At 33.3% G+C, this 15,236-nt stretch overlaps 2 protein-coding genes across 3 annotated transcripts; one reads left to right on the top strand and one right to left on the bottom strand.

Annotated features, from left to right (window-relative positions):
• Positions 1-3,141: 3,141 nt before the first annotated feature.
• Positions 3,142-5,242, bottom strand: LOC145599201 (uncharacterized). Its single transcript, XM_081655608.1, has 2 exons — positions 5,145-5,242; positions 3,142-4,412 (listed from the first exon to the last, which is right to left on the bottom strand). The coding sequence occupies exon 2, from the start codon at positions 4,407-4,409 to the stop codon at positions 3,348-3,350; it is 1,062 nt and encodes a 353-aa protein (XP_081511734.1). The 5' UTR covers positions 4,410-4,412; positions 5,145-5,242; the 3' UTR covers positions 3,142-3,347.
• A 1,077-nt stretch (positions 5,243-6,319) lies between these two features.
• Positions 6,320-12,835, top strand: LOC145598456 (4-hydroxy-tetrahydrodipicolinate reductase 2, chloroplastic-like). Of its 2 annotated transcripts, none has more exons than XM_081654812.1 (9): positions 6,320-6,454; positions 6,566-6,778; positions 8,545-8,782; positions 9,834-9,967; positions 10,058-10,132; positions 10,492-10,593; positions 11,581-11,690; positions 11,786-11,873; positions 12,468-12,835. In XM_081654812.1, the coding sequence occupies exons 2-9, from the start codon at positions 6,578-6,580 to the stop codon at positions 12,534-12,536; spliced, it is 1,017 nt and encodes a 338-aa protein (XP_081510938.1). In that variant the 5' UTR covers positions 6,320-6,454; positions 6,566-6,577; the 3' UTR covers positions 12,537-12,835. The 2 variants fall into 2 exon arrangements, with proteins under 2 accessions (XP_081510938.1, XP_081510937.1); XM_081654811.1 differs by having other exon boundaries at positions 6,346-6,476.
• The last annotated feature ends 2,401 nt before the right edge of the window (positions 12,836-15,236 follow it).

The raw sequence follows: 15,236 nt of genomic DNA, 5'->3' as shown, positions 1-15,236 counted from the left end.
TAAAGGTCTGATTTGATTTGATTTGATCTTAATATTTTCTCACTTTTAATAGGTACAAATTTTCATTGAAATACACATTTAGTCAATTACAAACACTTATCAATAGGTAAACTAGTGTGTAGCCCGGACGTTGCACCGGTTGCTACTTTAATTAGACCTTGTGATTATCAATTATATACATTTATTTTCATGTTTATAACATAGTTTATAATTGGCTTAGGTGGTTAAGTAACTATCTTTCTTATAAAAGGTTGGGTGTTCAAATTCCCTTATCAATTTTTTTTTAAAACGAAGCAACATTCTAGTTGATTGAGTAGTGATGATGTGGCATAATGAGAGATGAATTAGGTGAAGTGGTGTAGTCTACGGCCTACGCGACAAACGTAAACTCTTCTAATCGCTCCTTTCTAGCTCATTCCATATCAAATCTAACAAGTTTCAATTACTCGTTGTTCTAGGATAATACTTTTCCAATTAGGTACAATCAATTTTAATAATTTCACAAGTCCTAATAAAATTAAAGAAATCACTTTCTACGGAGTATTTTGGAATGAACCGAGAAATTGACGTAAAGCCATCCTAATTCTTCAACTCGTATTTTGTTGTACCAGACTAGTGAACCTAGCCATTAGCCGGCGATACTTAATTGGCTAATTGCTTATTATCTTAAATGGCCTATTAAGCTAATAAATACTTCCTCTGTTTACTTTTACTTGCAACACACTTTTTAAGCACGCAATTTTAGGAGATGATTAGTGAGGGTAAACGAGCGATTTTATCAATATAATTTTTACACGAAAATTAGAATAGGGTTAAGTATCATTTGTAAAAATTATAATGAAAAATTTGTCAATTTGCATTACATAAACCCGACCTCAAAACATGTGCTACAAAGTTGTGTTGCAAGTAAAAGAAAACGGAGGAAGTATTATTTTTTAAGATAATTAAGCTAATAAGTATTAGCAAACCTTAAAAGTTTATTCTTGTTCTTTCTTTGTTTAATCTCTCTGGCTTTCTCCCTGCACTGTTCCAAATTTGAACTAGGTTTTTTGTTTATTCACTTTTACTGTTGTAAGCACAAATTATACTTTGGGTTTGTTTCTTCTACTCATTTCAGTAGTATATATTCTGTAAATTTAATCTAATTAATAAAGATAACATTTTTATTTGTTTTCGTTGCAGATTAAAAGATAAATGGCATTTGCAGTAAAAGCTCCTGTGAATTTGAGCATTTTTTCACAATGCAAATTTGGGGGATTTTCTGGGAATAAATTTAGAAATTCTGGGTTTGAAAATGGGCGTAATTTGTTTATTTCAGCAGCAATGTCAAGCAGCCCTGCTCCAAATGTTGAAAAACTTTCTATCAAGTCCAAAGACATTGGATTGCCCCTTATGGTGTAAACCCTCAATTGTTTTCTTAATTAATTGCTATTCAATTTGTAATTCTTGTACTTGCTATCATGCTGAATTGAATCTTGCTAAAGTGTGTTTATGTTGTAAATTGATACATTATATTTTCTGAGAAACTGTTGAAATTATCATGTTGAATTAAATCTTGCTAAAGTGTGTTTGTGCTGTAAATTGATACATATGCTGAAATTATCATGTTGAATTGAATCTTGCTAAAGTGTGTTTGTGTTGTAAATTGATACATATATTTTCTGAGAAACTGTTGAAATTATCATGTTGAATTGCTAAAGTGTGTGTTGTAAATTGATACCTATATTTTCTGAGAAACTGTTGAAATTACTGATTCTCAAGCGCGGAAATGTATTCTTGACCTATGTTTTGAGGATGGAAGGAGTAATGAGTTTTACTAAGCTGAATAAACCATCAATTGTTATGTATAGGTGTGTATATCAATTTAGCAAGACTTGAATAATAACACATTTATCTCATTAGTAGAATGGTAGTACACTAGTACTATATAAAATTTCATTTCTCCCACCTGTATATGAGTAATTTACAATGGATATAAGATCTGATGACTGCTGTTTGGTTTCCTAATGATACCCTGCCGTCAAAACAAGTAGATGAATGAAAATTTGTCGCGACTCAATGTTGAAATGTTATCGTGTTTGTCACTTGTATGTGTTTGTTACTTCCTTGCGTTTTTAACTTACATTTGTGTTTCTGATAAATTATGGGAGGATGGGTGATTGAGTAATTGATTATGGATGCTGTGATTGAAACTGGCTATATTCAGGGAGTTCTCAGTGCTTTTCAAATGGCATAAGGAAGGGGAGAGGGGATAGTATCAGTGTGTTAAGGTATATGACTGTAATGGGTGGATGTATAGAGTTCAAGAGACATGGGTGCAGTAACAATCTTCAACTCTACCGTGCAATTTATTTGTTCTACATTTTGTTTATTATCTCTGCATCCTTAACATGGGTAGTGAGATTGGCTATAGGGAATGGCTTTTTGAAATTTAAGTCGTACCTTTGATGCTGGAGGACAATTATAAGTTTTATTCAATGTATGTTTTATGAAGCTTTCTGATTGACATCTTAGGTATAAGCAAAGTTCTCTGATTACACAACTAGATTGTTTCTTATGTTTTGTTTGGTGTTTCTTTTTTTTATTGGTGAGCATTGATCTGATTCTTTGCTGTATTGGTTTTGGAATTTTTTGAAATGACCTAAGTGTTTGAGATTAGAATCTTCTGGAAGATGTTGGTTGCTTGGCTGATCCTAGGAGTTTGTAACTTTGCATCATGCTTATCTAATGGTCCCTAACTCCTTATAAGTTAAAGGAAGTTGTTGAAGTCATACCAATCTGATACCTGTTCATTTATGGGTTTTCTTCTTGCACCTGTGACAAACTAGCCATGAGAAATAGGTATACTTTGGAATTAGAAAATGCCTTGAATCTGTTAGCCCCCTTCGAGGGACTGTCACGGGGGTCTCATTAGTGAACCACATAAAACCTGTGTACTTGTTTTTGTTGATTTCGTGAATATTTTTTGCATCTGTTATAACATGTGGACTATGGCATGCTCTAATTCCTATATTTCAAAAGCTTTGAATCAATATTATTTCTTGGTGAAGTATAGAATTTTAAATATAACATCTAGAAATATATAATAATAATAATGCTTAGATGCCAGAAAACAATTACCTATAACAATGTGGTCAGCTATCGATTACGTTTTTGAGTCCACAACCTGTGAAGCTAAATTTTAAGTGAAGTGGGTTGGAACTGTTTTGCATGCGTCTAATGGAGCTACACCTAACAGTAGTTTATACTTGTTGAAACCATATTAAAACAAGACTCTACAAAGAATGGTAACACTTAATTGATCAACCTTTAGAGCTAAAACAAAATGTGGTATAAGTAAGAATTACCTAAAGCACTAAGAAACGGATGGGTTCCATGTGCGTTTTCAAGGAAAAGCAGTTGACAGCAACAGGAGTGACAAGCACCTCAGTAGGAGTAGTGCGCTTAACTCTGAACTTGACAAACTGAATATTGCATTTGAAAGCCTTACCTTTGGAAGCCTTACCTTCCACAGAAAAGGGGTAGGCAGTGGCCAAGCAAAACAAATCCTTGCCCAAATGAAGCATGTCTGTGAACTCAGAGACACAAACACTGACAGGAAAATAAGCAGAATACACAACTTTCAACCATGACTTGGTCAATATATCATAGGCAATAATGCAGTCACGCGGCATAGTCCCGGTATGGGAATACAGGACACCATCAGCTAAAGCTGTAGCAGGCCACCAGGTAAAGAAATTATGAGCAAGGCAATCCCATGTTTCAGTGGCAGGGTAATAAGCATAAAGAGCACGAGCATTATCGAAATGCACGAGAAGACGTTGATTGTTTTCATCAGGAATCACAGGAGAAGAGATGCAGAAACGCTCCACAGGAAGATCAGTAGGTGGTTGGGGCAAGGGCTTCCACTCCCCAGCATCAGGAGTAAACTCCTCGCCGATACACAACTCTGTCGCTGAACCTCCCAAAGCATATATTTTACCCCCAAGAGAAGCGCAAGACAGAGCCATCCGGCGGTGGTTCATGACAGGGGCACTCATCCATGTAATGGACTCGGACTTTGATCCAGAAGGATCACACTCATCCTCATCGTCGCACTGATTAAGCAGTGAAAGTGCATGTGATTTGGTCAAGAATAAAGCAGATGCACCAAGGTGGATGTGGTGGTCTGAGCCACGGAAATAATCATAATCTGCTTTGGTATCACCACCAAAATTATAGATCAAAGGTCCCAAACGGACTGCACTACCTAATCCAATTTCATTCAACAGTGTGGCAATAGGAGTTTTCCGAATTTTCTCTGCTTTCAAATCCATCACATAAAAACCAGACTGCCATCCTCCATCCATAAATTCTGCTAAGATAACTTCTTTCCCCTCAGAACATGAATGCATCCTCTTTTCTTCCATTTCCTTTAACATAAATCAAGCGCACCTGCTTTCAGTTTACCATCAATTCAAACAACTATGCAACAATGGCGGATATTAAGAATAGAAATTAAAAACCAACAATTCATCTATCTACCTCTACAGGAGAGGGTAATCAAGCCCCATGAGCTTAAAAGTTCCGATTTCATAATTCGATCTTTACATTAAAGGGTTATGCAATGTATTGAGACCAAATTTGATTCAATTATCAAATAAAGCTCTTATTTTTAAGGATTAACTGGGTTTGATAGTTCCAATCCTAACATTAGAGCCAAATTTGATCCAAATACCAAGTAAAGCTCATAATTTTAGGGAGAAGCTAGATTTGATAGTTCCATATCCTAACATTAGAGCCAAATTTGATCGAATTATGAAATAAAGCTCATAATTTTAAGGAGAAGCTGGATTTGATAGTACCATATCCTAACATTAGAGCCAAATTTGATCCAACTTATCATATAAAGCTCATAATTTTAAGGAGACGCTTGGTTTATAAGTTCCATATCCTAACATTAGAGCCAAATTTGATCCAAATTTCAAATAAAGCTCATAACTTTCTTCTCATAGTAATTATAAATTAAAGAAAAACCCGAGAATTAATAATTATAATTATAAACCATATTCCAAATTAAGAAGAACCCTAAATTGTGTACTGAGAATTAAATTGGCGAATGTGAATTAGAAATCCGATGATTACAAAAAAGAAAAACATCTTACCTGAGAAGCTGATTCAATGGAAGATATAAATATCAGAGGCCACCTCAGTGAAGAACGTGGAGTGCGCTTCAATAGCAAACTGAAAAGGGAGAAAGAAATAACGCAGGAGTGTGGTGTAACTTAACACCGTATTTTCATCCTTTTTTTAAACTCCTTCATCTAGGGTCTGGTGTACTGGTGTTCCAAACTTAAAATAACCCGACCCGTTTGGCCTGACCCATGGCCTGATTTAGGATCTGTTCTCATACGTTGAAATTCAGTTCAGTTAAGTTCCTAATTTCCTTCTCTTATAAAATATTCAGTTCAGTTCAGTTTAGCTCCTAATTTTCTTCTCTTATAAAATATTCAGTTCAGCTGAGTTCAGTCAATGAGAACAAACCCTTAATTTTGTCGGGTAAAATTATTCTCTTCATTTGAAATTAAGATATTTGTTTGAAATAAAAGAGTAAGGAGATATTGTATTTAAAGATCTGATTTGATTTGATTTGATCTTAATATTTTCTTACTTTTAATAGGTACAAATTTTCATTATTTTCATTGAAATACACATTTAGTCAATTACAAACACTTATCAATAGGTAAACTAGTGTGTAGCCCGGACATTGCACCGGTTGCTACTTTAATTAGACCTTGTGATTATCAATTATATACATTTATTTTCATGTTTATAACATATTTTATAATTGGCTTAGATGGTTAAGTAATTATCTTTCTTATAAAAGGTTGGATGTTCAAATTCCCTTATCAATTTTTTTTTTTAAAACGAAACAACATTCTAGTTGATTGAGTAGTGATGATGTGGCATAATGAGAGATGGATTAGGTGAAGTGGTGTAGTGACTGTAGTCTACGTGACAAATGTAAACTCTTCTAATTGTTCCTTTCTAGCTCATTCCATATCAAATCTAACAAGTTTCAATTACTCGTTCTAGGATAATACTTTTCCAATTAGGTACAATCAATTTTAATAATTTCACGAGTCCTAATAAAATTAAAGAAATCACTTTCTACGGATTATTTTGGAATGAACCGAGAAATTGACGTTAAGCCTTCCTAATTCTTCAACTCGTATTATGTTGGACCAGACTAATGAACCTAGCCATTAGCCGGCGATACTTAATTGGCTAACTGCTTATTATCTTAAATGGCCTATTAAGCTAATAAGTATTTTTTTTAAAAGATAATTAAGCTAATAAGTATTAGCAAACCTTAAAAGTTGATTCTTGTTCTTTCTTTGTTTAATCTCTCTGGCTTTCTCCCTGCACTGTTCCAAATTTGAACTAGGTTTTTTGTTTATTCACTTTTACTGTTGTAAGCACAAATTATACTTTGGGTTTGTTTCTTCAACTCATTTCAGTAGTATATATTCTGTAAATTTAATCTAATTAATAAAGATAACATTTTTATTTGTTTTCGTTGCAGATTAAAAGATAAATGGCATTTGCAGTAAAAGCTCCTGTGAATTTGAGCATTTTTTCACAATGCAAAATTGGGGGATTTTCTGGGAATAAATTTAGAAATTCTGGGTTTGAAAATGGGCGTAGTTTGTTTATTTCAGCAGCAATGTCAAGCAGCCCTGCTCCAAATGTTGAAAATCTTTCTATCAAGTCCAAAGACATTGGATTGCCCCTTATGGTATAAACCCTCAATTGTTTTCTTAATTAATTGCTATTCAATTTGTAATTCTTGTACTTGCTATCATGTTGAATTGAATCTTGCTAAAGTGTGTTTGTGTTGTAAATTGATACATATATTTTCTGAGAAACTGTTGAAATTACTGATTTTCGAGCCCAGAAATGTATTTTTGACCTATGTTTTGAGGATGGAAGGAGTGTACGAGTTTTACTAAGCTGTATAAACCATCAATTGTTATGTATAGGCGTGTATATCAATTTATCAAGACTTGAATTATAACACATTTATCTCATTAGTAGAATGGTAGTACTATATAACATTTTATTTCTTCCACCTGTATATGAGTAATTTACAACGGATATAACATATAAGATCTGATGACTGCTGTTTGGTTTCCTAGTGATACCCTGCCGTCAAAACAAGTAGATGAATGAAAATTTGTTGCGACTCAATGTTGAAATGTTATCGTGTTTGTCACTTGTATGTGTCTGTTACTTCCTCGCACTTTTAACTTACATTTGTGTATCTGATAAATTATGGGAGGATGGGTGAATGAGTATGGATGCTGAGATTGGAACTGGCTATATTCAGGGAGTTCTCAGTGCTTTTCAAATGGCATAAGGTAGGGGAGGGGAATCTTTTTTTGTATCAGTGTATTTAGGTATTAATATTTAGATACGAGTCCATATGACTGCAATGGGTGGATGTATAGAGTTCAGGAGACTTGAGTGCAGTGATAATCTTCAACTCTACCACGCAATTTATTTATTCTTCATTGTTTATTATCTCGGCATCCTTAACATGGTTAGTAGGACTGGCTATAGAGAATGGCTTTTTGAAATTTGAGTCTTACCTTTGATGCTGGAGGACAATTATAAGTTTATTCAATGTATGTTCTATGAAGCTTTCTGATTGATATCTTAGGTATAAGCAAAGTTCTCTGATTACATAACTAGATTGTTTAATATGTTTTGTTTAGTATTCCTTTATTAATTGGTGAGCATTGATCTGATTCTTTGCTGTATCGGTTTTGTTGGAATTTTTTGAAATGACCCAAGTGTTTGAAATTAGAATCTTCTGGAAGATGTTGGTTGCTTGGCTGATCCTAGGAGTTTGTATCATGCTTATCTAATGGTCCCTAACTCCCTATAAGTTAAAGGAAGTTGTTGAAGTTATACTAATCTGATACCTGTCCATTTATGGGTTTTCTTCTTGCACCTGTGACAAACTAGCCATGGGAAATAGGTATAATGTGGAATTAGAATATGCCTTGAATCTGTTAGAACCCTTCGAGGGACTGTCACGGGGGTCTCATTAGTGAACCACATAAAATCTGTGTACTTGTTTTTGTTGAATTCGTGAATCTTTCTTGCATCCGTTATGACATGTGGACTATGGCATACTCTAATTCCTAGATTTCAAAAGCTTAGCATCAATATTTTGTCTTGGTGAATTATAAAACTTCAAAGATAACATCTAGATAAATATAATAATAATGCTTAGATACCAGAAAACAATTACCTATAGCAATGTGGTCAGCTATCGATTACATTTTTCGAGCTACTGAAACAAAATCTAAGATTGCTATCTTGTATTATGTAACATTTGATGGAAGTTGACAGAATTATATAGTCATTGCTCTGCTATTATTTTGTTGTCAGAGATGGCATTTCACTTTTATGTGATTATCATGGTTGTAACAACATCATGTGTTGGGCAGATGTTTTTTCTTAGAAACTTTGTTCTATGTGATTCTTTAATTGTAGGTCAATAGTTGCATGGGGAAAATGGGAAAGGCAGTTATTGAAGCAGCGACTAATGCTGGACTTCATGTTGTTCCTGTATCATTTGGTGCTCAGGAGGAGAGTGGGCAGTTTGTCCAAGTGGGGGGTAAAGAAATCCAGGTCCACAGTCCTTCAGAAAGAGAAGATATCCTTGCTTCTGTCTATGATGAATATCCAGAGCTGATTGTGGTAGACTATACAGTGCCGACTGCAGTAAATGGTATGCAGAACATATGAAAATTGGTAACTTATAATTTGGTTTTTTTTTTTTTCACTTAAAAGTACTGATGGGGTGCAACTGTTTGATAATTGACACATTCTGAGATTTATCTTGTTACTAGATGATTAATGAAGCCCCCACATTCTGTAAATATAAGGTCTACACCTTCTTGTGGATGCTTCCTTGTTGACCAGCAATCATCAATCATTATTTTATGTACAATACCTCATCTTTTTAGTTCTGTGCAATTAAAATAATGAATTTGAATTTCTTTTCCCTGGTTATCTTGCATCTGACTATTGATAATCAACATATGATCATTAGGATTTTTATATTTATCATGTCTTGGCTTGGTCATATCATGCTATCTAAATTGATTTTTCTCTTTCTGCTGAATACTTGGCATATTTTTTCATGCATATTCTTTGTTATCCTGGGAATTTTTACTGTATTGAAGTTTTCAGTTTATATGTGAACCCTTTTTTTCCCTTTTTTTTTTTTGTTTGTGGATGAATCTTGGGGGTTTGAGTTCTCTATGCTTTCACGGTTGAAGCTACGTTTTTCCTATCTTATTTGTCTAGGATGTTATCTCAAACAAGGTCACGGGAGACTTTCATCATATTTGTCTAAGATGATGTTTTGAACGAGGTCATGAGAGATATTCAGATTTTCTCATCATACGTGGATTTGGCCAGTGAAACTTCAAACCGGGCTCTCTACCCTTTTGTTTCTATAGATTTGCAACAGTTTTGTTGGTCAGCAGTTAAGCTAGATGCAGCAAGACAGAATGCATGATCAATATATTAAAATATTCGAGTTACTCCACCTTAGAACCCCTAGTGCAACCATTTTTATAATGTACCATCAATAAATGTTATGGCCTGATTGTTGAATAATTTCAAGCTAGACTCAAAATTGCTAATGTTTATGTCAGTATGTAGAAGGCTCTATGATAATAATAATAATGTTGTTGTAGAAGTATCCAATGATGCTTTGACTCTTGGAAATACCTTCTAGTTTGATTGATTATTTTTTATAACTTGGTATGCAGATAATGCAGAGTTGTATTGCAAAATTGGGGTGCCATTTGTGATTGGAACCACTGGTGGAGATAGGGAGAGACTCCATAAGACTGTGGAGGACTCAAAAAATTATGCTGTCATATCACCGCAGATGGGAAAGCAGGTGTTCATTTATAGTCCTGTAGCCTAAGCCAGTTTCAAAATATCTATTGTAGTTCTCTTCACTGGATATCTAAACCCTTGGCTATTTAAGGTTGTGGCATTTCTTGCAGCCATGGAAATTATGGCGGAACAATTCCCTGGAGCCTTTTCTGGATATTCTCTTCAGGTACTTCCTCTCCTTATGCTCTCTGATGCATACAAAATATATTTTTTTTATTAGCTGGTTTCAGCATTCCTGACAAGATAGTTCCATTAACTGTTTGGATGGAGCAGTTTCCATTTCAATATCATGTGCATGCCTTGGCAAACTCATTTGAGTACTTTAAGATGGATACAATTTTTTGTTGTTACTGACCAATCTGAAAGTAATCTGATTCAAGCAGTATCGTATCCGTTTTCTAATATATGGTTGAGTATAGTAATTGTGAGTTTGATTCTGCCATTGCCACATCATATATATATAGGTTAAACGGCATGGTTTGACTGCTGAATTATTGGATATGACTGATACCTTGTGTTTTGAAGGTCATGGAGTCTCATCAAGCCAACAAAAAGGATGCATCTGGGACTGCTAAGGCTGTTATCTCATGCTTTCAGAAACTTGGAGTGGACTTTGATATGGATCAGGTAGGTGTTTCTTGTATACAGGGGTTAATTACTTTGGTGAACCTTTTTTTTTAAAAAAACACTTTACTTTTCACTTTTTCAGTTGTCATTCGGATGACTATTTGATCCCAGTAGACAGTTTAGGGGTATTCAAATCATCTTTCTTATGCATCATATTTCTTTCATATGTAGAAATCAGCATTACTAACTATCCTTATCCTTGACTGTGACTTTTTACACCTCTTCTTGTAGGTTTGTTGGATTTTTATCACATGCATATATATTCACCTATTTAATCTCATTCAACCTTGACCCTCTTTCAGTCTCTGTTTTAGTGTTGTTATGAATGTACGGAGTGTTATGCTTTATTTTTATTACTTTTTTAATTTTAGTTCTGTGTGTAGGGGTCCCCCGGGGGGGGGGGGGGGGGGGTGTGGATGGAGACATAGAGTTGTTGATCTAGTTTGGACCTTGGAATACATAGATGGAAAATGATAAACAAGTTTGTACTGTAGCAGTAGTTTACTACAGAGTACTGTAAGCTCTAAATCACGATGCTTCTTTATTAGGTAGGAACACAAGAAGAGAGATTGGTTCTGAATGCTTTCTGAGCTTGCATCTTACATTCTTCCCTGAGGCTAGTCCTGTGCACCTTGCAACATGGCAGCTCATAGAATTGTTAATATGAAGTATAAGATAATTTTAAGCTGGCAATATTTGGAAAACCTTCTATTTTCTTTTCTTTTTGTGATTTTACTCCCATACTATTTTCTTCAGCTTATGATCATCAACTTCAAATCATAGTCGGGTTATTGCTTCACTAAACATAATATTTTGTATATTGCAATGTATGTGTTTAGAATACCTTTGGAGCTTTCTTAGAGGCTCGTTAACGTCATTTAAAGAACCTTTATTGTCCTTGTGTGATTTGAGTTGCTGTTATTATTATCTGTACTTTATCATAATGTGAATTTATATTTTCTGATCATTCACTTGTATTCTTATCAGATACAACTAATACGGGATCCTGAGCTGCAAGTTGAGATGGTTGGTGTCCCAAAAGAACACATTTCTGGTCATGCATTCCACATGTACCACCTAACGTCTCCTGACCAAACGTAAAGTTGCACTTCTCAGTTCTCACACGCCTATTTAGATCTATGTTTAATCTATTCCTACTAAAGAGTTAAGCGCTTTTTGGTCTCTTTTTTAGGGTATCATTTGAGTTTCAGCATAATGTGTGTGGAAGGTCTATATATGCTGAGGGTACTGTCGATGCTGCGCTTTTCCTGGTGAAGAAGGTAAATTGCTTCTTTTGCTCAAATGTTTCACTTTACTTCCCTCTTTATGATGTTATAAAAAAATGGACATTGAGGTGATTTAAATTCATATTCGGCCCTTGCCAGTTCCATTCATATTATTCTCAAAATATGATGGGCATGCTGTGGAAACGAATTTCTCTTGTACAAATGAAATTTCAATGAGCTAGCGCTCATTCTAGGCCTATCTCATACCTTCATTACCTTGTAATTAGTATTTGAGTTTGAGGATTTATATATACCCCTCCCTGAGGACTAAGTATGCTATATGAGGTAAGTGCACCTGTTTTTTGGTGGTTGTGCAAGTATGGTACCAAGGATGTTATGGAGTTAGTTGTTAGATTGGTTGCTAGTTTTGATCCATTTTTCTGAGTAATATAGCTGTTAGTATGAAATTCTGAAATCAAGAACTTATTATTTTGGCATATCAATTTAAAGAAATTTGGAGTGAATTTCTACTTTCAAAACACAGTTTTCTGGCATCAAAATATGTTGCTAACCTTGATTTTCTCTATTTTTTGGCTGTAATATTGATGTTGCATAAACCCATGAGGACTAACATTGCGGTTTATACAGGTTCAATCCAAGGCTACAAAACGAATTTACAATATGATTGATGTCTTGCGTGAAGGCAACATGCGATGATATGTCTGAACTGTTACGATACTTAGAGATTGTTAGCAACTCAGTTCAATGGTTTACATCTTCATACTTTATATCGTTTAGAACGAGATACCTTTGTTGGATAGCATGTATGATTGATGTATCTGTAGGAAACCAGAGTCACAGGCTTAAGCATAATTTTGTAGCATAGGGTAAACTGTTGAGTTGCCTTTGTGATCCAGAATACATGGGAAGGCCCAAGCTATCTGGGCTTGGGCCGTGGATTTTTTTGTTAAATATTAATTTTAATTGTTGAACAATAAAATAAAATCAAGACGGAGTTAGTAATAATTTGATGGGTAATTAAGAATCCTTACGTTATATGGTGATTGGTAATCTGGATGACGATAATACGTGTGTCCAGGCATAGTAGGATGTTTATTTAAGAACGGAGAAAGTATATGTTTTTTTAGATTGGCGATAATGTCCCAACCCAGTTAAGGGACATGGATCGATATGCATCACCAAAATACTTTGGATTGGGCTTATTAAGCAGTACGACTTATCTTGTCATCAAACTTAAGAGCTTAATTTACTCAATTAGGAATAACATAATGACATTATCTATGTACTTTAAATATGTATGGTTCTGCTTAATGACTCAACCTTCCATTTCCTGGAAATTAATGTATGTTTGCTTAGAAATGTATAGTGAAGATATGACAAGCAAAGCATCTTCTAAACCATATTTTCCCTAATTCAATGTATGAAATTTGGATACCCTTTTATGCTTCCTAAAAGACTGTTGATTTCTCTTAATGACTCTTTTTTCTGCAAGGCATAAATAAAGTTTACTTTATGCTTATTCAAAATAGTGTGAATCACTCTATTCACATTGCTTTTTATCTTGAACTCTTCTTTTCCCTTCTAAAAATCTGTAATGTTAGAGGTCAATTCCTATACCGGATAACATTAGGTTTAATTTAAGTCCATTTCTTTTGGGAATTTAAAGGTAAACGAGATTCTATTTTACATTACGTCATTGTTTTCGAATGTTCTAAAGGAATTATGAACCGTAGGGATTATATAAGCCAGCGTTTCAAAATTATATTAAACTGACACACATATCTTGTATATTAAAGTTGTACTGTATAAATTAAAACTTAGTAAATTCTACGAGAAGTTGATTATTATTATATATACGATTTTTTTTATTTGCTTTTAAAAATAGTTAGGGCATGGCTCAAATAAAAATGAAAAAATAAAAAATAAAAAATAAAAAAAAATTACACCATCTAATTTGAGTTTGTTGATACTATTAAAATAAGATATATATATACGTGATGTTTTTTTTTTTTTTTTGAAAGGAATATATACGTGATGTTAATTAAAATAAATAATTCTCTATTGCTGTTCTTTAGCAAACATATAGAAAAAGATGTGGCATATTATAAATCGAGGGAAGAAAATTAATAAATTGTTTACGTACAGAGTATAAACTTGATTCCAAAATTCAAGTTGTGCTTTTTACTACGAATTTTATTCTTGCCCAAGCTAAGTCAAATGGAAAAAAGATGAAAAGGTAATAAAGCATAAATGTGTGATTTTTTTTTTAATTTTTTTTTAAAAGGTAAATGTGTGATAATCTTTTGTAAAGAATACAAATATATTCATGTAAAATCTCATATTCTTACTTTTAGTAATTTAGTAAAAGTAAATAAGGACATAAAATAATGGAAAAGAGACAAAAAGCAACCTAATCCAAACCACCAACTTTTGTGAAAATTGCCATGCGTTAGTTTGAGGAGATTAATGCAATATGTAGTACGTGGTCCTCCCACTAATAAGCTCATACCAAGTAAATTATAAATTTAAATGATTGTGGGGTTTATATTTATTTATTTTTATTAATTCTTTTTAGGTCGACCCAAATATTATGAGATAAAGTGCTTTGTAAACAAGCAATTTGGAAGACATTTTAGCACGGTCAAGGTAAATGATACGTCATTATTTCCAGAAACTTGAAAAAATTATAATCAAGCTAACACTATATGAAATTATGAATGTCTTCTATTTTATTTGGTACTTGTAATAAAATATTATTCAACTTCACTAGTTGTGATCCGATAATGGTGTCAAGTCAAATTATAGACTAATATCAAATCTCGTTAATATATACAAGTATAATTTTTTTTTTTTTATAACTTTCAAACATTATACCTCTGAAATAATTATAATAATAATAATCACCTTAAGTTATTTTAACCAAAAATTAGTGAGAAGTCTTGTTTAATATATGTATACATAACCTTCTCACAAGTCAAACCCCTCAACCAAAAGTCAAATCTTGTTTGGTTCATTAAGAAAATAAATAATCCACTTTCTTAAAATTTGGTGGTGTTTGTTATCTAAGTTATTATATGCTTATAATCTTTCATCTTCAACGTTATTCTTTTTAAACCTTATTGAATATTAAAGGAGTTATTTTTTTCAAACTTTATTTTATTAAATCTATGGAAATACTATTCTTTTTTAGGGATAGGGTCGGAGCTGATGAAAAATGAAAAGTGCAAGCAATATTTATCAAATATTTTATTTTGATTATTTTATTTTATTTTTTTTTTTTTTGACATCTTTATTTTGATTATTGAAAAGTTAAGAATTGCTTCTCTAAACATAATATGGAATATAGGGTACATCAAACATGTCATACACATTATAAATATTATGAAAATTTAAAAC

The sequence above is a fragment of the Chenopodium album genome, chromosome 20 (assembly GCF_948465745.1).
Source record: "Chenopodium album chromosome 20, dcCheAlbu1.1, whole genome shotgun sequence".
NCBI classification, from domain to species: Eukaryota; Viridiplantae; Streptophyta; class Magnoliopsida; order Caryophyllales; family Amaranthaceae; genus Chenopodium; species Chenopodium album.
The sequence above is the reverse complement of the archived record's forward strand: the minus strand, read 5'-3'. Positions and strand labels throughout refer to the sequence as shown.